Source organism: Phytophthora ramorum (genome assembly GCF_020800215.1).
Source record: "Phytophthora ramorum isolate Pr-102 chromosome Unknown Phyram_PR-102_s0016, whole genome shotgun sequence".
In the NCBI taxonomy this organism is placed as follows: Eukaryota; Oomycota; class Peronosporomycetes; order Peronosporales; family Peronosporaceae; genus Phytophthora; species Phytophthora ramorum.
In genome coordinates, this window is record NW_027150662.1 from 658,387 (window position 1) to 684,538 (window position 26,152).

Here is a 26,152-nt window from a genome sequence, read left to right on the forward strand (position 1 = left end):
GGATCTTCAGCCCTGATCTGTAAACGGATCGAGACGCTGCTGGGCAGTGATACCCATCCTGTGAGATGGAGTTTGCTTTGGATCGTCAGATGGCTACAGCAAATGACGAAATATTGTTTCGAAAGAGCTCGAAAACTAGTTACATGTGTATGCAAGCACACCGTAGCCCAGCATCGCTGTACATATTGAGATGGGCCTCTGTAGCAGCCTTGCATGCTAGGCATCTATTTAGTGTGCTTCTCAGGCATCCTCTCGGTTGGCAGATTTTTAGCCAAAATTCAACCAATCAGAGATAATGGGATAAAATACACTGACAGATAATACGTCGCCATGACCACTACTACCAGCGCTGCTCGCTCTCCAGGCGCAGCGAGCCGAGGGGTGAACATCGGCTCTCTATTGGTGCTTATCGGTGGCGTGCTCGCTGTGATCGCAGCGTTACTCGCCCGCCACGGCTTCACTGGCAGAGACCACGGTATCGACCATAGATTATCCAGATAAGCTTAGTGGAAAATCCACAACTAACATTTCAGTATTGGACAGTGGTGGGCATCGACCTAGGCACGACGTACTCGGTGGTGGCCATTTCACAGAAGAACAATGTGACAGCAATCGCAGACGACGAGGGATACATCCTGGTACCGTCCACGGTCGCGTTCCTACCCCACGGAGGTATCGTACCAAATACAAATTCTTTCCCAAGTGTTGTGCTGACATGGTGGATTGGATCGCGCAGAGATGCTGGTGGGACGAGAAGCTCGAGCCCACAGAACCACGGACCCGCAGCATACCATCTTCAACGCCAAACGCTTCATTGGACGGAAGTACGTCAACTTTCTGGGGTGACAGAAAACTTCGAGTTTTTGACACTTTTTGACGTTGTGTCCCAGGTATGATGAAGTTGTGCGCTCGGAGGCCGATTCAAACGGCATCACGCCCTACGAGTTTGTGGTCAAACCAGCTCAGGGAAATGTACACGGTGGTGTGTGCTTCAGTTTGGACCTACCAGAACAACCAGATTGTGTCACACCGGTGCAGATCGGCAGCGCTGTGGTGAGCCACCTTCGCTCCATGGCTCACCGTTTCGTTGGCCACGACCAGATCACCAAGGCAGTCATTGCGGTGCCTGTGGAGTTTGACGCCCAACAGCGCGACGCCACTGTGACAGCGTTTCGAGAAGCCGGATTGGAGGTTTCACGCGTCCTGGAAGAGCCGACCGCCGCGGCCATCGCCTACGGCCTGCACCAGGACCCGAATGTGAGTTTTTTGCTGGTGTTCGACTTTGGAGGAGGCACATTGGACGTGTCGCTGCTCTTCGCGCGAAATGGAGCCATCAGTGTGCTAGACACGCTTGGAGACAACCACCTGGGCGGCGAGGATCTGGACGCGCTGCTTGCAGACTGGCTGGTGAAGCAATTTGAAGCGCAACTCGGTACACCTATTACATCACGTGGGACCGAGGCCAGCGTGAAAAACTTCGATGAAGATGGGATGGCACCTCCGTGCACATTGGCTGGGGTCCGCCATGCTGCCGAGCTGCTGAAGAGACAGCTGACAGATTTCTCCACTGCTAGTGCTGCTTGTGTCTGGCGGAAAGGCACGAAAGTGGTCCGAGCTGAAGTAAAAACCACGCGGACACAGTTTGAGGCGCTCTGCGGATCACTGCTGGAGCGCACGATGGTCCCTGTTCGTGAGATCTTAGAAGCGAACAACATGGAGACCGAAGAGATCGACGCTGTTGTTCTGGTCGGAGGGTCCTCGCGAGTCCCGTGGGTGCGTCAGCACCTCACGGAAATGTTCCAGGGTCGCGCACCACTCTCAAACATCGACCCAGACCTAGCCGTGGCGTATGGGGCTGCGCGCACGCTGGATTAGACAAAAAACATCTACAGTAGTGGCAATACACGATACGATCATACATTCACGCGTACAACTCAGCACCCACACCTGTAAGTCTAGCATATCGTAGGCATCCCTCTGCTGGTTTATCGTTCCATGCACGATGAATTGCTAACCTGACTTGCCAGCCGTCGTCTAGAGCGTCGTGATCGCCGTTTGCGCTAGTACATCAAAGCAAGAAAATGGTTTAGTTCAACTAAGCTCGCAATTGGTGTGTCGAGTGTATCCTCCTCCTTACCAATCTCAGCGAGGTCGGGTGATGCGTGTGCCGCGTAGACGTCCAGGATGTTGTCGAGCGCAAACTTCTGCAGGCGCTCGTTGATTCCGTCGTCGTCCTGGTCGGCGCGGTAGCCACGCTGCACCGTGATAGCCTTGGTGCAGGTCAGCAGCCCAAAGTACGCGCGCAGGTTCTGCTTCTTGTTCAGCTCGATCGAGTGCGCGTAGTGCTTGCGCGCCGTCAGTAGGTTGTCCAGCCCACCGACCGTCGAGTAGATCTGAGTACAAAAAATAATCTCCGTCAGCATCCCCCGCCCAACAAATTAACGCCCACCAACGTACGTCAGCCAGTCGACTGTGCGAAATGGCGTCCATGGGGTTCAGCAGCACCATCTCTTCATAGCAAAAGGCGGCGTAACGGTACGCGCCCATGGACAGGTACGTCTCGCCCAGCTCCGTCCACTGCAACACATAAAAATCAGACAAATATCTTCCCTGCCAACTGCAGCAGCACGTACAGCGGCCAGGTCCGAGCCGAAGCTGCGCAGGAGCTCGTTGAGCGCCGCCACCACGTCCGCCGTCTTCTTTTGCGCCTTGAGCACCGCAATCTTGCGCTTCAGCACCAGCATGTTGGCTGGGTTACTCTCCAGCAGCTCGTCGTACAGCGCCAGGGCCTTGACGAACTCTCCGCGCTGCTCCAGCCGCATGCCTTCAAGCCGCGCGACGCGGGAGCTGCCCGGGAACTTGCGCTGCAGCGCCGTGAGACACGTGTCCGCCAGCTCGTCGTCGTGCAGGTCCAGCGCCGCCACCAACGTCTGCTCATACACGCTCCACACTATAAATAAAAGCACAAAACGCGTTAAAACGTTTCTAGCCCCCCACGTATCCGCCGTTTCAGCACTCGTACGCTCATCGCCCAGTCCCCAACTGTGCTTGGTCACCAAAAGTTGCCCCACGCGAGCCACGGCGCGCGGCTCGCGCAGCTTCTCCCTGCGAACGTACTGCAGCAGCTCCACGCAGCGCTCGCGCGCCCCGCTGCCCTCCGCGGCAGCCAGCTTCTGCTCGAACTCGCGGTGTCCCATTACGTCACGAGATTTTGTAGTGTAAGCAGGTTACACGAAGGTTACATAAGGTGTTGCCACATACATTGGTGTCAAATTGTAAATGTTGGATTTTCTTATATTTCTCACATTTGTGGTCTGTTGACCTGCGGTAGCACCTTGGTGCAGTCACATGGAGGAGGGCACCCTTTACTTGCACAGACTCTCAATCTCTCTCCTGCACATGCATACCGCTCAAATCTAGCAATGACACCTCTAATCTTTTCGCCATTGATTTCGATCATCACACCACGGCTCTACCAACGCCTGAAAGTGATCAACAAGAAACGCCACCTGGAGCAAACAAGATTGACGTTACCGTGGAGTCAAACGGCCCAACCTCTCCTCTGCACACAGTATCTATACCAAGTGCAGCTTCAAACGAGGATGATGGCACTCACTCTTCGGCGGATGTGCTCCAGGGTGGTTTGTCATTGGATTCGTCCTGGATTCAGAGCGTCTTCAATCATTCCAAAGCGTCAACGGGCGAGCTTCGGAGCCACGATAACAAACTCGCAACCTGAGGCTTTCAAAGAGCTATTGAAGCAGACAGTGGATTCGCTCGTGCTCGCGTCTGAATTACCGCAGCAAGATGAAGCACAGACCCAAGACAATATCCATCGCGCAGATCGTGCAATAAGGCAGCTCCCGATCGTTGGTAGCTCCAGCCTCAGAGTGGTAAGTTCATGATTGCGTGTTATTGTGTCGATGCTGACGCTTTCCAGTCGCTAACGTTTGCTTTTTGTTTGAGTGGAATCAACTCCAACTCGGAGCCATCACTACCGTTCATTGCCGAGCTCATCCAAGCGGACACGGACCGCGAACCGCTTACCCAAGGTCTTGACGACATGGCAAAGGGCATCCGGGCCGACAGGGAAGCGATCGCAGCAGATTTCGTTATGATGAGAGTGCGGGAACGCTGTTGATACTCTATGTGAGGATGCGAAGGGTGTTTGGAGAAAAATGAGAGGAAGCACTACAAGAGTAGGAAGGAATACATTGCCACCACGAAGGTAAGAACATATCTGCTTGGTTCTCGCGTCATATACTGATATTGTTGTGATACATTTTTGTAGTACATGTTGGCAAAGCAGGGAAATATCAAAGACCTCCCTGCTCTGGGACGGAAAGCGGAAGAACCAGCTTCCGTTTGAAAATGGAGACCACGAAAACGGCGAAACAATGACAACATCGGATGCTGACACGAGTCCGAATGAAATCATGGAATCGCCTTCTTCTACAAGACTATCGCGACCAAAACGAGTTCGCAAGGAGAGGTGGGAATTCTTGTCTGAAAAAGGCAAAGCGTGGGGATAGAAATCGCCTCCGACGATGATGCCAACGATTCAGCTTCACAAGGCTTCCATTGCGAGGTTGAGGAGATGTGCACAGCGGATACTAACAGCGGCAATGCTATCACGTTGGATGATCATGCGACGACCGATGAAGTACCTGTCGACCCGACTGTGGTAGAACTATAGAGTTGTATAACGAACACTCCGATGAAACGAAAAGTCCGGTGGCTGATGGAGACGCAATTCACGAGCCGACAAGTGGCAATGAGCGTGACGAAGCCAACGGCGACAACTTAAATTCCCAGATATCTGATCCTGAAGTCACTGAAGCAAAAGCATCAGGCCAGGAAATAGCTCTTGCATCGGAAGAAATATCTCCCCTCGAGTCGGCAAATGTGGCTCCAGCGTCGCCGGTACAGGAAAATGCTTCCGAGGGCTTTCGCGGTGCTGTAGATTTGTTGCTGAACGTGATGAAACAACCAGTCAAACCGAGTGAGTGCCCAGGATGGACCCAGCAAGTGTTTGATCTGCTAGACGTTTCGGCAGAAGAACTATGTGGAGAAAATCAGGATCATTACCCACGCCACTAGTGTGTTCATTCGAAGAGACCGCGACGTTGCTCGCCCGACTACCGGGATTCGCCGGACAGGATGCTGAGTCGGAATGAACCGACTGCGAGGACTGTTAAAGAAGTCGCTCGACTGCCGAAACGAGGTAGCTCAATCGTGGACGTGGTAAGTGAGATCATGTGTGCATTTTTTTATATTGAGAGCAATTTGCTGACAGTATATATCGAACAGGAACCCTCCACTCAAGAAATTCAAAGGCGTCATCTCAGATCGAATTGATCGCGTGGAGAAATTACAAATAGTGGCAACTCGAGAGACGGCAAAGCTTCGTCGTGAAGCTCAAAGCGATCACACTGCTGAGTCCGATCAGTCTGTAGCAAAAATTGATGATATAGCAGAGGAAGAAAAAGACGAGAGCGCTGCCAGTCAGAACAAAATGTCCGGACTATCGACGCCATTCACGAAAACTGCTCGCCCAGGGGCTGGAATTCTGGCCTCACTCAGCGGGTGGACAACAAAATTTCCGAGTCAAACTGAAAGTGATCAAACTGCTGAGTCTGACGAGTCTCTGAAGAAAATCGACGAGGCAATAGTGGAAGGAGAAGAAGTGTTCACTGCCATTTGGAGCGAAATGTCCGGACTAGCGACGACATTTAAGAAAAATGGTGCCACCTCCTTATTTGCTGACACTCTGGCACCATTCAGCGTTTGGTACTTTCAGGATCCTGCTCTCGTTGAGCAGCTCGGCTGGCAGGCATTCGAGCATTATGTTCGGTTGTTGCGGTGCCAAGTATCCGACCTGATAAGTGAAGGGCGGAAGGTAAATTTAAGAGGAGCACATCGTTTTATTGCTCACTCGAGTTGTTGGAGACTAATATTTCTGTATGTGTTGTCCGGTGTTTAGTTTGTGCTAGCGAGAATCAAAGGGTTACTAACGTAGAACGTCAAACACCTCGACAGTCTATGGAAACAACACAGGCAAACCCTTGTTCTTGGTCCAGTCCGTGTTCTTGCGAAAGAAAAGCATGAAGGCTGAACTGGACGAACTCACGCAGCGACTGGAAATGTACCGTGACACCTACGACACCTACACTAAAAATCGAGAAGGTAAATTCATGACCAGACGTGACGACATTCAGAAGCTGTACGACGCGGCTGATGCAAAGGTCGGTAACGCGATCAAATTCCAAGCGGAATTGTGGAAACGCAGAACGGACGATGTGAACAAGTTACTGAGAGAGGTGAAGACCGATGTCATGCGCCTTTACGGCTGTCATTGTGGTGAAGCAAGGAGCACCATGACATGTGGGCTGCGCTCAGTGAGTCTCTTCCAGAGGCAAGTCTCGCACTACATTCGATTGGCTGGATGAAATCTTGGTATTAACTTCATGCTGGATCTTGCTCAGATTATGCGTGGTGGTAGGTGGTCTCCGACCAGAGTTCCATGATACACTTGTGCTTAAGTGCAGCTTGCATTACGAATGTCAGTCCGCAGCCAACAAATCCAAGCTGTTAATTTCACTACGCCATTTAGGCGATCGCCGGCACAAAATAACATCTGTCCAGCAACACTACCAAAATACTACTGGAGCCGTCACATTATCCAGATGGAAGCTAGAATAGGATGCCATGCGGCTTCATTTTGGCGGCCGGCAACCAACAAAGGCCAGATGACCCACACGAAAGAATCAGAAGGCACGACATGGACGAAATGGGCGCTCGATCGAAATCACTCGAACCACCACTTCATTGTCCAATTCGACTTGGTCCGCACACTCGAGCTTCCTTCAAACCGCAACAATGACCAAGCTTCTCACCACCGTCGCCACCGCTACAATTGCAGCAATCGCAGTTACAAGAGCCACCGCCGAAGACAGCTGCGTGTTGGTGGACTTCACCGCCGAAAAGTCCGAATTCGCTTCTCTCAATGCTGCGATCGACCTCGTCAAGGCTGCCCACGTGGTTGATTCGATGTTCGGGGAGTACGACCCCTTAGTTCTGCATGACATTACGCTCGGCGAGTTCAGCCACAGTCTTTTGGGGCAGAACCTGACGATCGTACCCACCATCGACTCGATGAACGTCACAGGCCTCACCACCTTCGCGTTTGATCACGTCAACGTCACGTCCTCGAATTGCGTCGACGTTGGGGTGTACTCGGATGCTGAAGTGTCGGTCGACGCTACGTTGAGCATTTCGCTCAAGGAGCTGGATGCGACTGCCACCGCACACGTAGCCTTGGCTTTAAAGAAGCCAAGTTTTACGGCCAATATCGAGGCGAACATTTACGCCTGCGCACCAGGCGTATCCACGACTTCATGCTCGAACATGACTGTTGTGGGGATTCAAACCGAGGTGGTCAGTGTTTCCCACGGTGGCAGCTACAGCAACATCCTAAAAGAGGTGCTCATGAAGTTCAAAGACGCGTCGGTACAGTCATTCGCTCTGGACTTCTCATCGGTGTCTACGTTCGACATCAGCTTCGATAGCTCTAGCTCAGCGTTCTCGTCGATCACGAGTCTGCTCACTGACTACTCAGCAAATGAGATCAACAAGAAGGGCGACATCTACGACACTCTCATTTCCACTTGCAACGACGAAGTGCGACTGCTACTTAATGATCTCATTGAGTCGAAGCTGAAGCCCCAATTTGGGGCTACTTGCTTATCTGAAAACTAGCTGGTGAGTGTCGGCTACGTCACGTAGTGTTTACATGTACAAGCGTAGATTTTCTGAGCGAGTAATAAACATACATTTTGCTGTTCACTCTTTTCTTCTTTTTCTCGCTATCCTAGCTGGCTCCAGCGCGTATTTCGGGGAAATCATGTCAGGTAAAGAAATGTTAGCGCTGCTAACTTAGCGGTGATGATTACAGGGGAAACCATTGACGTAGTATTACGGTTTTGGTTTCTTCAGCGTTTAAGTACGAATCATTCCGCAGCTTAGTATTCTGATGAAGTTCCTATAGCTCTCTACCGCGCTAAAAGCTTTGGTATACATGTGTGTGTCACTCCGAGTGCAGCCATTGCAGTCCGAAATGCGTCTACATTACTTTGGTGCAGCTGTCCTTCTCAAATCATTACGGCCCTTTTGGTTGTTCATGGGGCATAGCAATCCGCTCAGGATAGAAAGTGTGGTTGGAAGGGTATTCCAACAGGTTCTCTAGTCTTGCCGAATAGATGTCGACGTAGCGCTGAACGATGAACGCGAATTGAGAAGGGTAGGTGTCAGCTCGGAACACCGACCCAAAATTGACGTTGATCAGGTTCTCCATTTCCGTCTGAAGTGCCTCGTGCACATTCACAAGCTGCTCGACGAAAGTATGGTTCTACAGAGTAAAACAAAACGTGGTTAATCCTCCATCGATAGAATTCCAAGCAACACAGTTCACGGTACCTGGGGCACTGGTTCCGAGCGAAGCTCGTTTTGGATGTTTCGCATTAGCTCTTCGAACTTGTTGATCTGTACGAACAGGTTTTAGATCAAACTTGCCAACACTGTGGGAAAGCTAACCTATCGATCAACGAATCCCCACCTGGAAAGCTAGCCGTTGGTATTCTGGCGTTCGCTGCACTTTCATTTCATCCTCCAGCTCACTGTTCCATCGCACAAAATGAGTTTCCTCCACAAATACAGACAAATGATGTTCGGAAAGGAAAACTTACCGAATGATGGCACCCGTTCGCCAACCATTAGCACGCGAAGGCTCCACGAGATCCGAGAACAAGTTGTCACTGTGACAAACACCACAAGCAAATATGTTAACGGAAGCAACTAAAGGAAGTGGCTCAAACATAACAGAAGCATACCCAATGTACAGCACTCGGCTGCCGACCCATCCCGTCAACTTGGACAAGTGATAAAGACTGCCCTGCGTGTACACATCCCCTCGCTCCAGTGCTCGGACTGCATGCCACTATCCAAGTCAACGATGTTAGTGAAACATGCCAGGCCCGATCAGCTAATCCACATAAGGACACTCTCTACCTGGACTTGCTTGTGTCCAATATCAAGCTTGCGGAAAGAGCGCTGTCGAGTGTAAAACTTGGGTTTCCGCGCGCTAACGATCACCACATCGAAAAGCTACAGCAGAAAAGATAAGCACGTTACATGCAAAACGGAGCAAATAAAATCCAAGCCAAACGATATTCGCACCTCTCGCCAGTCATCCCCAAGCATGTACTTCAGGCCTGCGTTGATGTACGCGAACGAGCTGTTCGTGCACAAAAAGGTCTTCTTTCCAGAGTTCTGTACACATGCACATGTAAGCCACTAGACAACGAAATCGCGTCTACGCTTGTCATCAACCCACCCGGATGCGTTCCAACAGCGGCCTCAGTGTCGGGCTGGGCTCGATATACTTTGGCAGATCCAGTGCCACCTCCTTGTGCATGTCACCACTGAGATGTACGTTCGCAATGGCCTGGTTGACATCCTCAACGAGGGCAACTGGCTCGTATTCAATGTCCCGATCCATCATGTACTGCACCACGTCCGCGAAGAGACAGGCGTGCGCGACACTGAACAGGTCGTTGAGCGGCTCCATGTTGTAATCACGGTCGCTCACCGAAATGTGCCTGGAGCCTCCGTACAATTCGATGATCTCGTCCCGCGAGAGTCGTTGGCGGCCTCGAAACACGGCCGTGTTCGAGAGCTTCTGGTGCGAGCTGATCTTGCACAAAAGTCCCTTCTGCTTGTCAATTGTCAGCCCTCGAATGGCGAAGCTCGGGTCGTACTGCAACACTGACACACCCTCTGGGTACCGCAGCTTGCCCACCTACAGTGCAAGCATTAGTTTGTATTTGCGCTAATTTGCACTCATAGGACCTTCAACCGCACCAGGTAGTCCCTGGCCATGGAGTAGATGAGGTGCTGCAGCTCCTCCGTGTAGTGGCACAGCGTGTAGTCGTAGTCTGCACAGCATACTAGTTGGTCAGCAATTATTGCAACTTCAACTTGTACGAGTCGCAATTATCGCGCACCAAACCCAACCACGTCAATGCCCGACAATCTGCAATAGCCACTCCACATAAGGTTGCGTCCTCACAATTAATGTCCTCCTGACGTACGTACCGTAGATGGTTGTTGGCGAACACAACGTCCGACCGGAACGCGGTCTTCGGGTTGAACGTTTGCACGTCTCGCTACGTCCCGAATCAGAATCAGCTCCAGTATCAGACACATGCTCCCAATTTTTGCCAATAAACGACGCCCGCGCACCTCGTAGCTCTCCACCAGGCAGTGGATGGCCGGCAGCGACGACGGGATGGACGCGCGCAGCTGCGGCACGATTGAGAGCGCGGAGAAGCGGCGCGCCAGCGACGGCGCCAGCAGCCGCGAGGACGCTCGCAGCAGCGCCATGATGAACGGCGGCGATGCAGTTGAACTTCTAACGGCTTATGTTGCATGATTGGATTAAGTTGCTTGATAGGGGCCAATCAGAACGCGAAAGGAATCTAGGAAAGTAGGAGGCGAGCTGCACTGGAGCCGCCTCCTGCTGAGAGAAAGGATACGCAACTGGTGCCTGCCTTGCAGTCGAAACCCAACGATTCGCTGCATTGTTCCAGGCAACTGTCCATTTGAGATTGACGTGGCCTCCGCCCGTACTGTGAACGATCCGAAGAAAGCAATTCGAGAAGAGAGACCCGACTGCTTTGGGGATGTGTCTTCGGATTCGATTTGGCTTTACCTGGCGAAGCGTGGAGATGAATGGTTGTCTGCTGACTCGGAAGCTATAAATCGCTTGGAGCTCGGGGACAGTTCGTTGGTACGAGATTTACTGGTGTGGCAGGTAATGTCGACTTGCCACATTCAGGATATGTTTGAAGGTGCACCACAGCCAAGTGCAATTCATATAGTTGCGCTTAAGCCAATGCTGCGCTGTATCATTCCGGGAAGTCGTCCTTTTGGAGTACATATTAACGCGATTACGCAGACGATAGCTTTAAAGAGAGCGATCAAGGCGGAGATGCCGGACAAGCTTGAAAACGTGAATGCCAATGAAATCCAGCTTTACGTCGCGAAAGAGAACGGAGGATGGCTACCACAATCGTCGGATGAAGCCAAGGCTCTAATGCTCGGAGGGGGATCTCCTCAGTTGAATCCGATACTCGCAACTCAGCTATCGTCAATGGCAGAAGTGGGCAACCCGTTTGCGGATGTGTTTGCTATTCATATGATCGTCATGACTCCCAACAGAGTGCTTGGCGCTCTGCGCAGGACTTCAAGCACCAAAAGGTTTCACTTGGATATTCTCAGGGTAAAGTTATTGCAGCTGCAGTAACCAGCTTGCTCGGAACATTTGTATTGAAATGGGTTATTTCCAGCAGCGATATACAAGTTGACCTGGATCAGAAGTATATTTTTTATTTTCCACTTCACAGTTCGGTTATCCAAGTGGAGGCTCACGATTACTGGAAGACACCGCGAACGGAACCCTGCTCCTCCTCCTGCTGGCTCGCGAACGCATTGAAGATCTGCTCCAGCGTCGTCTGCGAAACGCTGTACTCGCGAATGTGCATCTTGGTCTTGACGTCTTCGACCAGCGCAAACATCTTCGAGAGCTTCACTTCGTTGTTGGAGCTGCGCACCTTGAAGCGAGCGAAGTCGTTCTGGCGCTCCATCACCTGCACGTGGCCAGCTCCAAACGCGTGAACAAGGTAGTCGTTCAACTCGTCGAAGCGCGTTTCCTCGACGCACCACGAGCAGAAGGCCTCGGCACGGATGAACCCGTCACGCTCCATGGTGGCAGCAAGACTATAGCCGGTCGGGTGGGAAGCGGTCACACGCTCCGCAAGGCCAGCGTTGCCGAATGCGCGGCACTTCTCTTCCAGCTCAGCTGGTGTGACGACCTCGCTGCCGTCTCCGAAGACGTGCTGCACCAGGTACTCCAGCTCGTCGGTGGTTGGCATGTCCAGCTTCACGTCGAACACGAGACCGTCGCCGAAGCGAGACTTGAGGTGCTGCACACTGCCTAAACAGCGAAGTCGACCGCCCACCATAATACCCACACGAGAGCACAGCGCCTCGGACTCCTCCATGCTGTGAGTCGTCAACACGATCGTCGACTCTTTGCCTCGGGTCGAAATGTCGGCGATGACATCCCACATGAATCGGCGGGACACCGGGTCCATGCCCGTCGACGGTTCATCCAAGAAGATAATGGCGGGGTTACCGATCATGGCAATAGCCACCGACAGCTTGCGCTTATTGCCGCCGCTGAGACTTCCTGCCAGCTTGTGCTCGAAGTCGCCGAGATTGAGCTGCTGGATCTTCTCCATGACGACGCGGTCCAGCGAAGACTGGGGGATGCCCTTGATGGCGCCGAAAAGTTCGAGGTGCTCGCGCACGGTCAGCAAGTCGAACAAGGCGTCGAACTGCGGGCAGTAGCCGATCTGGCGACGAACCTCAATCTGCTGCGACAGGATGTCGAAGCCGCCAAGCGTAGCAGTGCCGTGGCTCGGTTGAACGTCACCTGTGAGCATTTTCATCGTGGTGGTCTTACCAGCACCATTGATTCCGAGAAAGCCGAAGCACTCACCACGTTTCAGGCCGAAGGAAAGATTGCGGACAGCCACCTTGCCTCCAGGATAGACCTTGCGAAGTCCAACCAGCTTCACGGCTTCATCGTCTGCTTCGCCGCGGGCAACACGCTGCGCTTCCCGCTCAACGTCCTCGTCGATTTCGTGGTCTTCACCAAAGTTGTCTTGGTCTTGGGCATCGTTCTTGGTTTTCGCAAACGTCTTTGAGTAGTCGATGTACACTGCAAGTCCCATATAACCGACAGCTGTGAGCGCGAGGTAGAGCAGCTCAAAGCCCATGACATCCGTGCTGAATGGGCTCGTCGTGCCATCTTCGCTGTACTGGATACTGTCGACGTCGTTGGTGACCATGCTCAGCAGACCGCTGCCTAGGTTGAAGAGCGGAGAGAATCGCCAGAGAAACTTTAACACCGAGTTCGCGTCGGACGTGGAGCTGAACATATCCAATATAAAGGATGTGATCATCAGCACTACGCCGATCATGAAGTTGAGCACGATCGTGTACGTCTGTGCAGACGCGTGCTCTTCAAACAGGAACGACAGGCAGTATGTGAATGGGCAAATCGCAAGTCCGAAGAGGGCGAACAACAGGATTACGGACGGGAACGTAGCGGATGAGCAACTCGCGCAGTCTTGGCCGGTCAGAGCGGAGATTTCGAACACATTGATCAGGATCAACGCGCACACACCCGGTAACGCGAACATGACGAAATCCCAAATGTAGTTGGACAACCAGAACGCCGGAAGCGATACGCCGGAGACAAGCTGCTGGTGCTTCGAGTTGTGCTCCTTCTGCTTCTCCTTGACGAGGAAGACCACGATGGATGCTGGCAGGAACGTGAACGCGATACAAATGAAGAGAGCCGCAGTAAACGAGGAGTTGGAGTTGAGCACAGCCTTCGCTGCGGCAGTGTACGGCAGCGGGTAGTTGTTCACCTTCAGATCCACCGTCGAGGTTGAGTCACTGGTGCTGTTAGCAGCGAAGAAGCGATACACGGCCTGATCCATCAACGCCTTGAAAATCGCCGACGAGTGGGATGCTGTCGTGTTCGTGAACACGTTGTAGCCGAACAAGTTCTGCTCGCTGTCGCCATACACCAAGTAGGCGCCGTATTGACCCTCCACGAGATCAGCACCCTTCCCATACCCGCGGTTGTACAGTTGCTGGCCCACCGCGACGCTGTAGCCGGTGGCCCCACTTGCGTTGATCGTCGGGTCGGTGTAGGTCACGTCGAAGACGGTGGGCGAGTCAGAGTCAAAAGCTGGCTGCGAGATCGCAAGTGCTTGAGCGTCAGCACCGGAGAAATAGGACGAGGCCATCACTTCACTGCACCATTCTCCAGTGGCAGCCCCCGCTTGGCAGAAATATGGCGTCGGGGTTGCGCTGCCGGAGTATGCGTCCGTCGTCAGTGGCTTCAACGAGTCATCGCTGATCGCCATGCTTGACTTGAGAAGCCCCAAACCAACGGCAATGAGTAGAACTGGCAACGCAGCGACGTAGATGATCGCTTTCTTGTCTCGCTTGGCATAACGGAAGCGCTTCAGCAGCAGAGCACGCAGGTGTCTCTGGAATATCGACTCCGTCGTGATGATCTCGTCACACGGCTGGTAGAACTCGCCACCCGACTCGGACGTGTTCGTTCGCGCAGCGTTGCCCAGCGTGTGCTGGTTGTTCTCGTCTGCCAGTTCCGCCACCTTGATAAACACCTCCTCCAGCGTGGTCACCGACACACCGTACGACAAGAGACCCAGCGACTGCAACTGGTTGTCCATATCCGCGAACATCGTGGCGAAGCTTGACGAGCTGTGCAGAGGCAGCTGGAACGCGATCTCACTGCCAACATTGCTCAGAGGCTGGGCAGCCGGCACGTACGATTTCACAAAAGCAGCCACGGCGTCATCGTCGCACTTGGCGTCGTCCTTCACAAGAGTCAAGTTGTAACCCGCGCCGAAGCGGTTCTTCAGGAACAACGACGAACCACAGCAACGCATCTCGCCTTCGGCCATGATGGCAATGCGATCGCCTAGAATGTCAGCTTCGTCCATGAAGTGCGTCGTCAGCACCATGACACGGTCGTTGCGGTTGTTCAGCAAAATCTCCCAGGTGCTGCGACGGCTGTACGGGTCCATGCCCGAGGTGGGCTCATCCAGGAACACCAGTGAGCTGTCACCCAGCAGGGACACGGCCACGGATAGTTTGCGCTTCATGCCGCCAGATAGGTCGTTGGGTTTTGAGTTGCGCTTCTCTGTCAGGCCGACTTCGCGAATCTGTCTATCGACCACTTCCTGTAGCTCTTCGTTCGCGTATCCCTTGATCTGTCCGAAGAACTGGAGGTGCTCTTGAACTGAAAGCTCGGGAAACAGGACGTCATGCTGGAAACAAATACCGAGCGATTGGCGCAGCTCGTCCATGTCCTCGTTCACGGACATGCCGCGGTAGGTGGCGTTGCCGCTGGAAGGAGCGGTCATGCCTGTGAGCATCGAGATCAGTGTGGTCTTGCCAGCACCGTTGTGGCCAAGCAGACAAGTGATCTGATCCTTGTACATCGTGATATCGAGGCTTTTCACTGCAACCTTTTCACCCCCAGGCACCTGGAACACCTTACGAAGTCGCTGCACAGTAAGAGCTTCTCCGTTGCGCTCCTGCTGTCGGAAATCTGCGCTGACCGGCTCAAACGCCGGGTTCAAGTCCAGAGCGACATTGTCCGAGAGAGCATCAGAAGGTTCCTCGACGGTCACCTGGCGTTGCTTGCGACCCCGCCAGTACGATGGCGACACTGGGAAGTACCATTTGAGCGAAGTGCCGTACTCCTTCGGCATGACCTTGTCGAAGTAGAGTCCAAGCACCGTGTAAAGGATCGTATCGAATGCAAGCATCCACAACGCCGTACTGATGCGGTAGTTGTCGCTGAGCGTATCCATCGTGGAGAACTGCACGCCTTCTCCTGTTTCTTCAGCATTCGCCAGTACATTCACACCCAGCGAGAGAGCCACTGGGGACAGCAGTGAGCCAATCCGCTTGGTACCTTCGGCAGTGCCGGTCGAAAACCCTTGCGAAACAGCGTACATGGCGAAGAACGCCACCATGCCCACGAACGCACCGACTCGAGCCTTGCTGAAGAGAGTGCTGATGAGGAAAGCCAACGCCAGCACGCTCAATCCAAACAGGAAGAAGAAGAGGAACGTGACGATCAACGAGCTGTTGGGGAACAACCCTGTCAGGCCTGCGAGCGCCTGGATAACCGCACCGACGAACATGATGGCCGCGTACGTGATATACCACGTCAAAATGATCGTCTTCTCCGTCACACCCAGAATCTTCATGAACTCGCGCAATCGCAGCTCCTTCTCTTGAATGAGCACGACCAAGATGCGAGAGATCGTGAACAGATATGCCATGATGAACACAATCGAGAAAACGTTGGCAACGCTCGCGTAGAATGGCGAGCTGGTGTAGTCGTCAACAGGGAACGGGGCGACGGTGGCACCTAGCATGGACTGAGGAGCTTGGCGCAGCGGTGTCAGTAGGGCTTCCTTGGTGCTGTTCGACAGGCCAGCCACCACACTCGAGATTGCTGCACTGCCAGAAGTGCCCAGCGCACTCAGTGCTTCTTGGATCAGACTGTCTGCGTTCAACACGTCGAGAAGTGTGTTGTCAAGATCGGATGAGGCAACTGCCGTGGTCTGCGGGCGCTGGCATATTCCCGTGGTAGACTGGTTGGCCGAATTCCACTCGGGCATGCAAGTCACGAAACGAGTGACGAGCGTCTGCAGCGTCATGAAGCCCGTCACAGTGTAGACCGAGTAGTAGTCTGTAACGATATCCTTCTGGAACGACTCCAGGTCGACGAGGGAGCCATCCGTAGTTGGCACGCGACCCACAGAGTCTCTACCGTCACCCTTGGTCGAGTTCAAGCGCAGTGAATATTCAATCGAAGCGAACGAGCCGATGTCATTTCCCGATGGAGCCGAGTCGAAGACAATGGCGGCGTAGATCTTCGGGTTGTCAAGGTTGTCACCGTAGCTGTCACTCTTGACGTACTCCGTCAGTGCGTCGCTCGTGTCGAAGAACTGGATGCTCTCTTTGAACGAAGGAACCGTCAGCGCCTCAGTCGACGAGTTCAGCAAGTCAATGCGGGGGTACCACATGTCCATTGCTTCGGCGAAGTAGTTGCGCGTGAAGGCGTTGTCGGGCGCCACGCCGATCTTGTAGGGCACCACCTTGTCGGCACACTCACTGGGCACGCTGAAGGGCGACGACGTGTCCGTGTCAGTCAGTCCGCCAGCCATCACACCCGTCCTGCAAGCGGCCAGATCAGTGGTGGACAGCTCTTCCAGTCGAAGACCATCGTCGATGGACTGCCGTCCGAGCTTCAGCATCAGCCCGGTCATGGTGGACTCGTGCAGGGCGAACTTGGGCAGGTCGGTGTCCACCCACTCGATGGTCTGTCCCGTCGGCTGGAACAGGTTGTAGCTGGTGCCAGCAGTGTTGTCGGCGTCATCACTCCAGCCTGCAGGGACGTCCACTGTCGTTGTGATCAACTTGAGCAGTCCCAGCAGCAGGATGAAGAAGGTGGGCACGAGGATTTCACACGCGGTTGCGACGGGCTGGCGGTTCTTGATGAGCCAGTTCTTCCACAGCAGCGCGCGCATGTAAGTCCACGACGTACGTCGCTCAGACAGGTTTCGGCTGGTGGTTTTCATGAGCTTCTCCTGGAGAGTCATCGGCGCGCAAACCCAACTTTGTTTTTTTTTGCAGTGGTTGTTGTTGTTGAAGTGTGCGTTTGGTGTCGAATTGGAGAATGAGGTGAGCTGAGAGTGCTGAAGGTTGCGCTGCGTGGTGTGCATCGCTTGGATCGACCAGATGCAACATGGGGGAGTGGGGGGCATCCATATGGCGATGACCTGGCGTGCCACAATCTCTTGGTTGAGTCCATAGTGTAATCGAGCCCGACTGGAGCGCTTGCAATTGGCTGAAACTTCGTGTACCGACTGCAGTAAACTTTTGGTTTGAACAGTTTACTGCACCCGAGACATCTGTCATACAAGTGCTGGCAGCCCGCCAAATGTCGCGCCTTCGAACACCGCTTGTTCGTCGTCTTGCGGGCACAATGCTGGTTGGAGATTTTTTTTCTCGTGCCGACCTGGATTATTATTAACATCACTTCCCGGGCGTGTGCCTGACCTGCAGAGCAGGCTTCTGTCAACCCTGACATGGTTGCAAGTCTACAACAACTCCGCGAACGAGGGATCCCTGGATTTTGTCAGACTTATTACCATGCTAGCGATTCCCGTATTAATCCGTCGTAATCGCTGCAACGTACAGGAACAGTGCATCGCGAGTGCAATCAGAGAAGTCTTGTTGCGAGGTAGAGATGTGAAAACTGGTGAGAAGGCACCGCCAAGACCAGCAAAAATCCACTTGTCAGGTCTGCCGCCCTGGAGCAGTCCATTACCGTTTGATTTGGGGATCGGTTTCGGTACTGGTATTGATATTGGTTCGTGCCCTGCCGCACGTTGAAGAAGTCTGCAAGCCATGTCTACTACGAGAGCAGTAAGCGTCAGTCGCGTTCACGCAGCGGAAAGCTAAGATGAGGTTAACCACGAAAGCTTCAACAGTAGTGGTGATTTGCAAAGCAGTTGGTCAAATCGCCCTACGAGAAAATCCACTTCCGTGATAAAAAGTTGATTATCGAGAGCAGTGAAGCACCACCACTGGTGGCACCAGTGCTCAGCCTCCAATGAGACATCCTCATTGCCACCGCACAACGACTTTTGCGTCATGGCAGCTAAGGGTATGACTTCTCCAGCTTCCCTCTCGTTCTCTCCGCAACATCAAGCATGGGACAGCGCACCTGGATCTTCGAATGATCCTGCAAACGTCCCAATGACCACGTCGGCGATTTCCAGTTCAAAACATGGTGCCTTTACTCGCGCCCATTCCCTTGAAATACCTGATGCTGACGGCGATACGTTCATGGACGACCTGGAGTTTCAAGACGCGCCTGACTTTCTGTGCATCTTCGAGGACGTTTGGCACGAGGACATGCCAATCGAAGTGAACTGTGTGCGCCCAAACAAAAGGCCGAGGCGTGACCCAGACCTCGATTTCAACTGCTTCGCCTCGCCTGCGTCTGTCGACATCGCCGACGTGGGCACGCGGTCAGCATTTGAACAACCTCCCAGAAAACCTAATCGGGCGAAGAGAATCTCCAACAAACAGAAGATACACGCGTTGCGTGACGAGGTCAAGGAACTAGCGAGTCAATTACAAGCGCTGGGAACTGCGTCGTTGCGAGCCGAAGTAGGCGGCGGCGCTTTCGTCATGTCACGAGACTCTCAACTCTGGGAACCGATTGCTGCGCGGCAGTTGGAACAACGCCAAGCAGCAGAAGAAGAAAATGCAAAACTTCGGGATATGATGAACCTGCAAGTCCAAGAGGCCAGACGCTTGCGACGGGTGTTGGAGCGCCGTGCAAACCGCGCAGCAGCCACTAGCTTTGACTTGCTGTAGCTGAGGCCCGATAATTTACCGTGTGACGTCCCGCTGTTGCTGAAAAATGTGCTAGCAGTAACCACTCTTGCCCATGAATACCAATGATACAATTCCATTACAAGTTTTCCTTTACGGATTTTGGAAGACACCGCGAACGGCGCCCTGCTCCTCCTCCTGCTGGCTCGCGAATGAGTTGAAGATCTGCTCCAGCGTCGTCTGCGAAACGCTGTACTCGCGAATGTGCATCTTGGCCTTGACGTCTTCGACCAGCGCAAACATCTTCGAGAGCTTCACTTCGTTGTTGGAGCTGCGCACCTTGAAGCGAGCGAAGTCGTTCTGGCGCTCGAGAACAACCACGCCATCGGCTCCAAAAGCTTGCAGCAAGTAGTCGTTCAGAGCGTCGAACCGAGTCTCCTCGACACACCACGAGCAGAAAGCCTCTGCTCGTGCGAAGCCATCACGCTCAATAGCCGCAGCAAGACTGTAGCCGGTCGGGTGCGAAGCGGTGATACGCTTGGCCAGTTCGACATTACCAAATGCTCGGCACTTGTCTTCCAGCTCCATCGGTGTCACGTAGGCATCGCCATTGTCGAAGACACGCTGGAGCATGGATTCCAGCTCATCGGCAGTCGGCGTGTCGAGTTTCGCGTCGAACACGAGGCCGTCACCGAAGCGGGACTTGAGGTGCTGCACACTTCCGTAGCACCGAAGACGACCTCCCACCATGATGCCCACACGAGAGCACAGCGCCTCGCACTCCTCCATGCTGTGCGTCGTCAGTACAATCGTGGATTCCTTGCCGCGGGTCGAAATGTCGGCAATGACATCCCACATGAATCGGCGGGACACCGGGTCCATACCCGTCGATGGCTCATCCAAGAAAATGATCGGCGGACTACCGATCAGCGCGATCGCCACCGACAGCTTGCGTTTGTTGCCGCCGCTGAGGCTGCCGGCCAGCTTGTCTTCGAAGTCAGCGAGGTTGAGCTGGTGAATTTTCTCCGTTACGACAGCGGCCATGTCGGATCGGGACACACCCTTGATCGCAGCGAAAAGCTCCAAATGCTCGCGCACCGTCATGCGCTCAAACAAGGCGTCGAACTGTGGACAGTATCCAATCTGGCGGCGCACCTCGATATGCTGCGACAGGATGTCAAAGCCGCCCAGCGTAGCAGTCCCGTGGGTTGGTTGGACGTCACCAGTGAGCATCTTCATCGTGGTGGTCTTGCCGGCGCCGTTGATACCCAAGAACCCGAAGCATTCACCGCGCTTGAGACCAAATGACAGATCACGGACCGCCACTTTGCCACCCGGGTAGACCTTGCGAAGTCCAGCAAGCTTGACTGCATCACCGTCTGCTTCCCCTCGGGCAACTCGCTGGGCTTCTTTGGCAACGTCTTCATCGACGACATATTTGCCATCGTCGAGGCTCTCCGCGCCAGCGCTAACACGCCGGAAACCGGGGATTTTCACGCCGTAGTCGATCGCAAGCACCACTGCCGAGAAGACGAAACTCATGAGTACAAGGTACATGAGCTCGAAGCCCATGAGGTCCGCACTGAACGGACTCTTTTTGTCGGTGGTGCTGTCCTTCAGTGTGTCGATCTCGTTGAGAACCAACGAGAGCAGCCCGTTGCCCAGATCAAAGAGAGGTGACAGTCGCCAGACGAACTTGAGCACCGAGTTGACAGACTTGGTCGAGTCTACGATATCCAGGATGTACGACACGATCATGAGCACAACGCCCAGGAGAAAGTTGATTTTCATCGTGAGCGTTTGCGATGACGCGTGCTCCTTGAACACGAACGACAGGCAGTACGTGAACGGGCAGACGCAGAAGCCGAAGAGGACGAACAGCAAGATCACGGCAGGAAACGTCTCCGATGTGCAGCCCGTGCACTCAGCGCTTCCAGTCAAAGCCGAGATATCGAAGGCCTTGATCAAAAGGATGGCAGCGATACAGGGGACGACGTACATCATGAGGTCCCAGAGATAATTTGCCAGCCAAAACGCTGCCAGCGAGACTCCAGACACCAGCTGCTGGTGTTTTGAGTTGTGGTTCGCCTCCTTCTCTCTCACCAAGTACACCACGACCGTGAGCGGGAAGTAAGAGAACGAAATACACACGAAGACGCATGCGCTGAAAGCCAAAATCGTGCCAAAGAGCGCCTTGGCCGACGCCGTGAGAGGTAGCGGGTGGTTGTTCACCGTCAGATCCACGCTCGAAGCCGCTGAATCGCTCGTGTTGGCTGCGAAAAAGCGATAGATCGCCTGGTCTATCAGCGCTTTGAAGATCACAGGCGCGTGAGTCGCAGTCGTGTTGACGAACAAGTTGTAGCCGAAGACCTGCTCGCTGCTGTCGCCGTAGACCAGGTAAGCGCCGTACTGATCATCCACTGCGCCTGTGCTGTTAGCCCCGTATCCCCGGTTGTATATCGCCTGCCCCACGCGAAGCTCGTATCCAGTTGCATCTGTCGCGTTGATCTCCGGGTCCGTGTAACTCACGTTGAAGACTGTCGGCGAGTTCGAACTGTAAGCTGGGGACGGAATGGAGAGTTCTTGAGCGTCCGCGCCGGAGAAATGGGATCCCATGATGTCACTGCACCACGCGTCGTCGGCTTGGCAATAGTACGGGGCGGGATTGGAGCCGTCGGAGCTGTACGCGTTCGTGTTGAGCGCCAGATTCGGGTCATCGGATGTGATGCTGCTGCTCTTCAAAATGAGCAGGCCTGCTAGCAGAAGCAGAATCGGGTAGAACGTCGTATAGATGATCATCTTCCTCTCGCGCTTGGCATGGTGGAATCGCTTGAGCACCAGTGCTCGAAGGTGCGAGAAGAACAGACCGCTCGTCTGAAGCACTACGGATGGATTCGCATCGCCATCTTGCGCTTGTGCGCGGTAGCCCAACGTGTGCTGGTGGTTCTCGTCATCTGCCTCTGCGACCTTGATGAACACCTCCTCCAACGTCGTAGCCGAAATGCCGTAGGAAAGCAACCCCAACCTGCCCAGGTTGTTGTCCATCTCAGTAAACATGGCGGCGAACTGCGGCGAGCTTTTCTGAGGGAGCTGGAACGCGATCTCACTGCCGACGTTGCTGAGCAGCTCTGCGGATGGGACGTAAGACTTGATGAGGGTGGTGATGGCCTTGTCGTCGCACTTGGCGTCGTCCTTCACCAGAGTCAGGTTGTAGCCCGCACCGTAGCGGTTCTTCAGGAACAGCGACGAACCACAGCAACGAAGCTCGCCCTCCGCCATGATGGCAATGCGGTCGCCCAGAATGTCCGCTTCGTCCATGAAGTGCGTCGTCAGCACCATGACGCGGTCGTTGCGGTTGTTCAGCAGGATCTCCCAAGTGCTGCGACGGCTGTACGGGTCCATGCCAGAGGTGGGCTCATCCAGGAACACCAGCGAGCTGTCACCCAGCAGTGAAATCGCGACCGAAAGTTTGCGCTTCATGCCGCCCGACAGCTCCTTCGACAGGACGTGGCGCTTCTCCGTCAGACCCACCTTGCCGATTTGCACGTCCGCTAACCCCTGGAGCTCGTCATCTCGATATCCCTTGACCCGTCCAAACAGCAGCAGGTGCTCCTCGACCGTCAAGTCCTCGAAGAGCACGTCGTGCTGGAAGCAAATGCCGAGCGACTCGCGAATTTCCTCCATATCTTGGTTCAGCGAGAGCCCGCGGTACGTGGCGTCACCGCTCGATGGTGCTGCCATGCCGGTGAGCATCGAGATCAACGTGGTCTTACCGGCGCCATTGTGGCCGAGCAGGCAAGTGATCTGGTCCTTATACATGACCAAGTCCAGACCCTGCACTGCCACCTTCTTGCCGCCAGGAACATCGAAAACCTTGCGCAGTCGCTGCACGGACAGCGCCTCCCCTCGTCGCTCTTGCTCACGGAGCTCAGCACTCACAGACTCAATGCTCGGGTTCACATCCACCGTAACGTTGTCCAGCAGCGCGTCCGTCGGAGTCTCCGTCTTGCCCGGAAGCGCAGATTTCTTGCGCTCTCGCCAGTACGACGGCGACAAGGGGAAATACCACTTGAGCGACGTGCCGTACTGCTTGGGAATGACCTTTTCCAAGTACAGGCCCAGCAGTGTGTAGTACACGCAGTCCACAGCAAACATGAGCAGCGCCGTGCTGAGTCGGAAGTTCACGTTGAGCGTCGACAGGTTCCCGAAGTTCGCTCCAATGCCGGTCGATTCGAAGTCGGCGATGGTCGACAGTCCAAACGAGAGCGCAACGGGCGGCATTAGACACGCCCACGTGATGCTGTGCTCGGCGGAGCTGTCCGAGAACGCTTGCGAGACGAAGTACATGAGGAAGAAGACGATCATGCCAATGAACGAGCCCGCGCGCGCACTGCTGAAGATGGTGCTGATGAAGAACCCGTAGCAAAGCACGCTGAGCCCGAAGAGGAAGAAGAAGAGGAAGATGACGAGCACGGAGCTGTTCGAGAACAACCCCGCGAGGCCCGTGAGGGCCTGCAGCACCGCGCCGAAGAACATGACGACGACGTACGTGATGTACCAGGTCGCGATGATCGCACGCTCCTTGACGCCCAGGATCTTCATATACTCACGCAGCCGCAGCTCCTTCTCCTGGATGAACACGACCAGAATTCGCGACGTCGTGTACAAGTAGGACAGGATGAAGATGATGGCGAACACATCCGACACGTCGTCGTAGAACGGCGAGCTCGTGTACGCTTCAATGGGGAACGGAGCGACAGAGGCGCCCAAATACGGCTGAGGAGCTTGGCGCAGAGGGGTAAGCAGAGCCTCCTTGGTCGTGTCCGACAGCAACGACAACTCGTCGGAGAAGGACACGTTCGACACACCAGCAGCGGTGGCGTACTCGCTGAGGGCGGAGGTCAGCATGGCATCGTTCTCGAGAGACTTCAGAAGACGCGCGTCCAGTTCGTCCGAGGCTGTGGCAGTGGCTTGCGCGCGTTGGCATTGGCCCGTGGTGGTTTGCGTCGCTGCATCCCACTCGGGCATGCACGTGACGAAGCGAGTCACGAGCGTCTGCAGCGTCATGAAGCCCGTCAGCGTGTAGCGAGTGTAGTAGTCCGTGGAGATCGATCTCTGCGACGGGTACAGCGACGCCGCGTCGCCGTTCGTCGGCGGGATGAGGCCGAGCTCGCCGCTCACGGTCTCCGTTGAGTTGAGACGCAGCGTGTACTCAATCGACGCGAACGACCCGATGTCGTCCCCCGTCGGGTACTTGTCAAACACGATGCCGCCGTAGATGTGCGGGTGCTCGAGGCTGGAGCCGTAGTCGTTCCCTTTCACGTACTGCTCGAGCGCGTCTTCCGAGTCGAAGAATGCGACGCTCTCGCTCAGGCTCGCGAACTGCAGCGACGTCGAGTCGTTTAGCAGGTTCACGCGCGGGTACCACACGTCCATCGTCTGCATGAAGTACTGGCGGGTGAAGGCGTTGTCGGGCACCACCGCGAGTTTGTAGGGCACGACCCGGCCGTGACACTCGGTGGGGACAGTCGAGTCCGACGACGTGTTGGTGTCCACCTGACCGTACAGCGCGACGCCGGCGGTGCACGCGCTGTAGTCACTGGTGGACAGTTGGTTGAGTCTCACCCCGTTGACGACCGACTGGCGGGCCAAGTACCATATGAGCCCCGTCACGGACGTCTCGTACTGCGTCCACTTGGGCAGCTCCGACGGCACCCAGGAGAGCGAAAACCCGCTCGGGTCGAACAGGTTGTACGAGGTGCCGACGGTGTCGTCGCTCCATCCTGCGGGCACATTGACGTCGTCCACGAGGTGTTTGAGCGCGCCGAGCAGCAGCACGAAGAGGCAGGGCAGCGCGATCTCGAACACCGAGGCGCGGACGTGTCTTCGCTTGAGCGTGTAGTTCTTCCACAGCAGCGTCCGCATGTGCGCCCACGTCGTGCGGTTGGCTGCGAGGGACGAACTGGAAACGCTAGCCTCGCTCTTCATTGTGGTGGGAGATGCCAAGTCGGACTTGTACGAGGACTCAATGGTGTGTGTGTGTGTGTGTGTGTGGTTGCAACGGACTGTTGCTGGATGAGCGGAGACTTTAGCGGAGACTTGCGCTCGAGAGGGTGGAATGGAATGTGAGCGTTGATGAGATCGCAGCTCGACTGGAAAGCTCGACTGGAAAGTGGTAACGCAAATCACACCGGCGTGATCAATGAGAGTGGGATGTTTATTCAATGGGCGGTGCCGGACTAATACCCGGTAAACGGGTACAAATCAGGGTTACCCTTATCCATTGACTTGCATGGCTGGATATTCACTTCGTTTTGGCGGGATCTTTCCTTTCCATCGCTTGACGCTACAGATGAACATTACCGCGGCTATCTATCTCAACTTGCCAGTTGTTTTGCACGGCAACAGACCACATGTGTTCGTCAAACTCAACGGCGTGTGCTCCAACAATAGGACCACGCAATACAACAGTATGTTCCCAATTCAACGTCATTCCCCCCACACTCCAATTGTCAGCTTCCCATCGTCAACACGGTTCCATCAATAATCGCTACCTTCCAGTGCATGAGTCTGGGGCCTGCGTGATATACGTTGACCCCGTTTTCAACCAGTTTTTTTTATCATAGCTGCACGTTTTCTCGGTGACTTGTGCCCGATCAACGAGAACACGAACCGTGACACGCTGGGAGGCCCGGATGATAGCGTCGGTCAGTTCCGGATGCGTCAAAATAAACATAGCAATATCTACTGAGGTCTCTGCGCCGTCGAGCAAATCAATGAGCTTCTGAGGTGCAGCTTCGTCGCGAGAAAACCAGTAGTCTACAACTGCAGTTTGTAGTCTACCCAATATGTCCTGCTCCATGCGGCCAAATACTCGACGGTCGACCCCCATTATCCTTGCGATGTCCTTGAGCGATAGGGTTTGCGTGACGCTAAGACCTCGTTTTTTACAGCATTTCCACCACGAAACGCATGGGGGTCCACCGACAGGGTTTACCGGGCTTGGACTCGTCTTGATTGGGCTGGGCGTGGACGATGGAGTTGATCGTGCTGCGGGCGT

The 26,152-nt window shown here is 54.4% G+C and overlaps 8 protein-coding genes across 8 annotated transcripts; 4 read left to right on the plus strand and 4 right to left on the minus strand.

Moving 5' to 3' along the window:
* Nucleotides 1–330: 330 nt before the first annotated feature.
* Nucleotides 331–1,875, plus strand: KRP23_12877 (Endoplasmic reticulum chaperone BiP; the record flags this gene model as incomplete). Its single annotated transcript, XM_067883521.1, has 4 exons — nucleotides 331–475; nucleotides 544–672; nucleotides 737–824; nucleotides 891–1,875. 4 exons carry the CDS (start codon nucleotides 331–333, stop codon nucleotides 1,873–1,875), a joined length of 1,347 nt encoding a protein of 448 aa, XP_067738959.1.
* A 159-nt stretch (nucleotides 1,876–2,034) lies between these two features.
* KRP23_12878 (ER membrane protein complex subunit 2) lies at nucleotides 2,035–3,197 on the minus strand (the record flags this gene model as incomplete). The annotated part of the gene is made up of 5 exons (XM_067883522.1): nucleotides 2,035–2,060; nucleotides 2,138–2,393; nucleotides 2,458–2,577; nucleotides 2,634–2,950; nucleotides 3,023–3,197. The coding sequence occupies 5 exons, from the start codon at nucleotides 3,195–3,197 to the stop codon at nucleotides 2,035–2,037; spliced, it is 894 nt and encodes a 297-aa protein (XP_067738960.1).
* A 3,682-nt stretch (nucleotides 3,198–6,879) lies between these two features.
* Nucleotides 6,880–7,758, plus strand: KRP23_12879 (uncharacterized protein; the record flags this gene model as incomplete). The annotated part of the gene is made up of 1 exon (XM_067883523.1): nucleotides 6,880–7,758. One exon carries the CDS (start codon nucleotides 6,880–6,882, stop codon nucleotides 7,756–7,758), a length of 879 nt encoding a protein of 292 aa, XP_067738961.1.
* A 400-nt stretch (nucleotides 7,759–8,158) lies between these two features.
* On the minus strand, nucleotides 8,159–10,440 carry KRP23_12880 (5'-nucleotidase domain-containing protein; the record flags this gene model as incomplete). Its single annotated transcript, XM_067883524.1, has 12 exons — nucleotides 8,159–8,407; nucleotides 8,476–8,541; nucleotides 8,615–8,675; nucleotides 8,745–8,813; nucleotides 8,889–8,995; nucleotides 9,067–9,162; nucleotides 9,235–9,327; nucleotides 9,392–9,856; nucleotides 9,919–9,992; nucleotides 10,062–10,090; nucleotides 10,153–10,223; nucleotides 10,300–10,440. 12 exons carry the CDS (start codon nucleotides 10,438–10,440, stop codon nucleotides 8,159–8,161), a joined length of 1,521 nt encoding a protein of 506 aa, XP_067738962.1.
* Nucleotides 10,441–10,873: 433 nt separating this feature from the next.
* KRP23_12881 (uncharacterized protein) lies at nucleotides 10,874–11,362 on the plus strand (the record flags this gene model as incomplete). The annotated part of the gene is made up of 1 exon (XM_067895805.1): nucleotides 10,874–11,362. One exon carries the CDS (start codon nucleotides 10,874–10,876, stop codon nucleotides 11,360–11,362), a length of 489 nt encoding a protein of 162 aa, XP_067738963.1.
* A 127-nt stretch (nucleotides 11,363–11,489) lies between these two features.
* Nucleotides 11,490–17,345, minus strand: KRP23_12882 (ABC transporter A family member 1; the record flags this gene model as incomplete). The annotated part of the gene is made up of 1 exon (XM_067883525.1): nucleotides 11,490–17,345. One exon carries the CDS (start codon nucleotides 17,343–17,345, stop codon nucleotides 11,490–11,492), a length of 5,856 nt encoding a protein of 1,951 aa, XP_067738964.1.
* A 1,162-nt stretch (nucleotides 17,346–18,507) lies between these two features.
* Nucleotides 18,508–19,134, plus strand: KRP23_12883 (uncharacterized protein; the record flags this gene model as incomplete). The annotated part of the gene is made up of 1 exon (XM_067883526.1): nucleotides 18,508–19,134. One exon carries the CDS (start codon nucleotides 18,508–18,510, stop codon nucleotides 19,132–19,134), a length of 627 nt encoding a protein of 208 aa, XP_067738965.1.
* A 111-nt stretch (nucleotides 19,135–19,245) lies between these two features.
* KRP23_12884 (ABC transporter A family member 1) lies at nucleotides 19,246–25,080 on the minus strand (the record flags this gene model as incomplete). Its single annotated transcript, XM_067883527.1, has 1 exon — nucleotides 19,246–25,080. One exon carries the CDS (start codon nucleotides 25,078–25,080, stop codon nucleotides 19,246–19,248), a length of 5,835 nt encoding a protein of 1,944 aa, XP_067738966.1.
* Nucleotides 25,081–26,152: the final 1,072 nt, after the last annotated feature.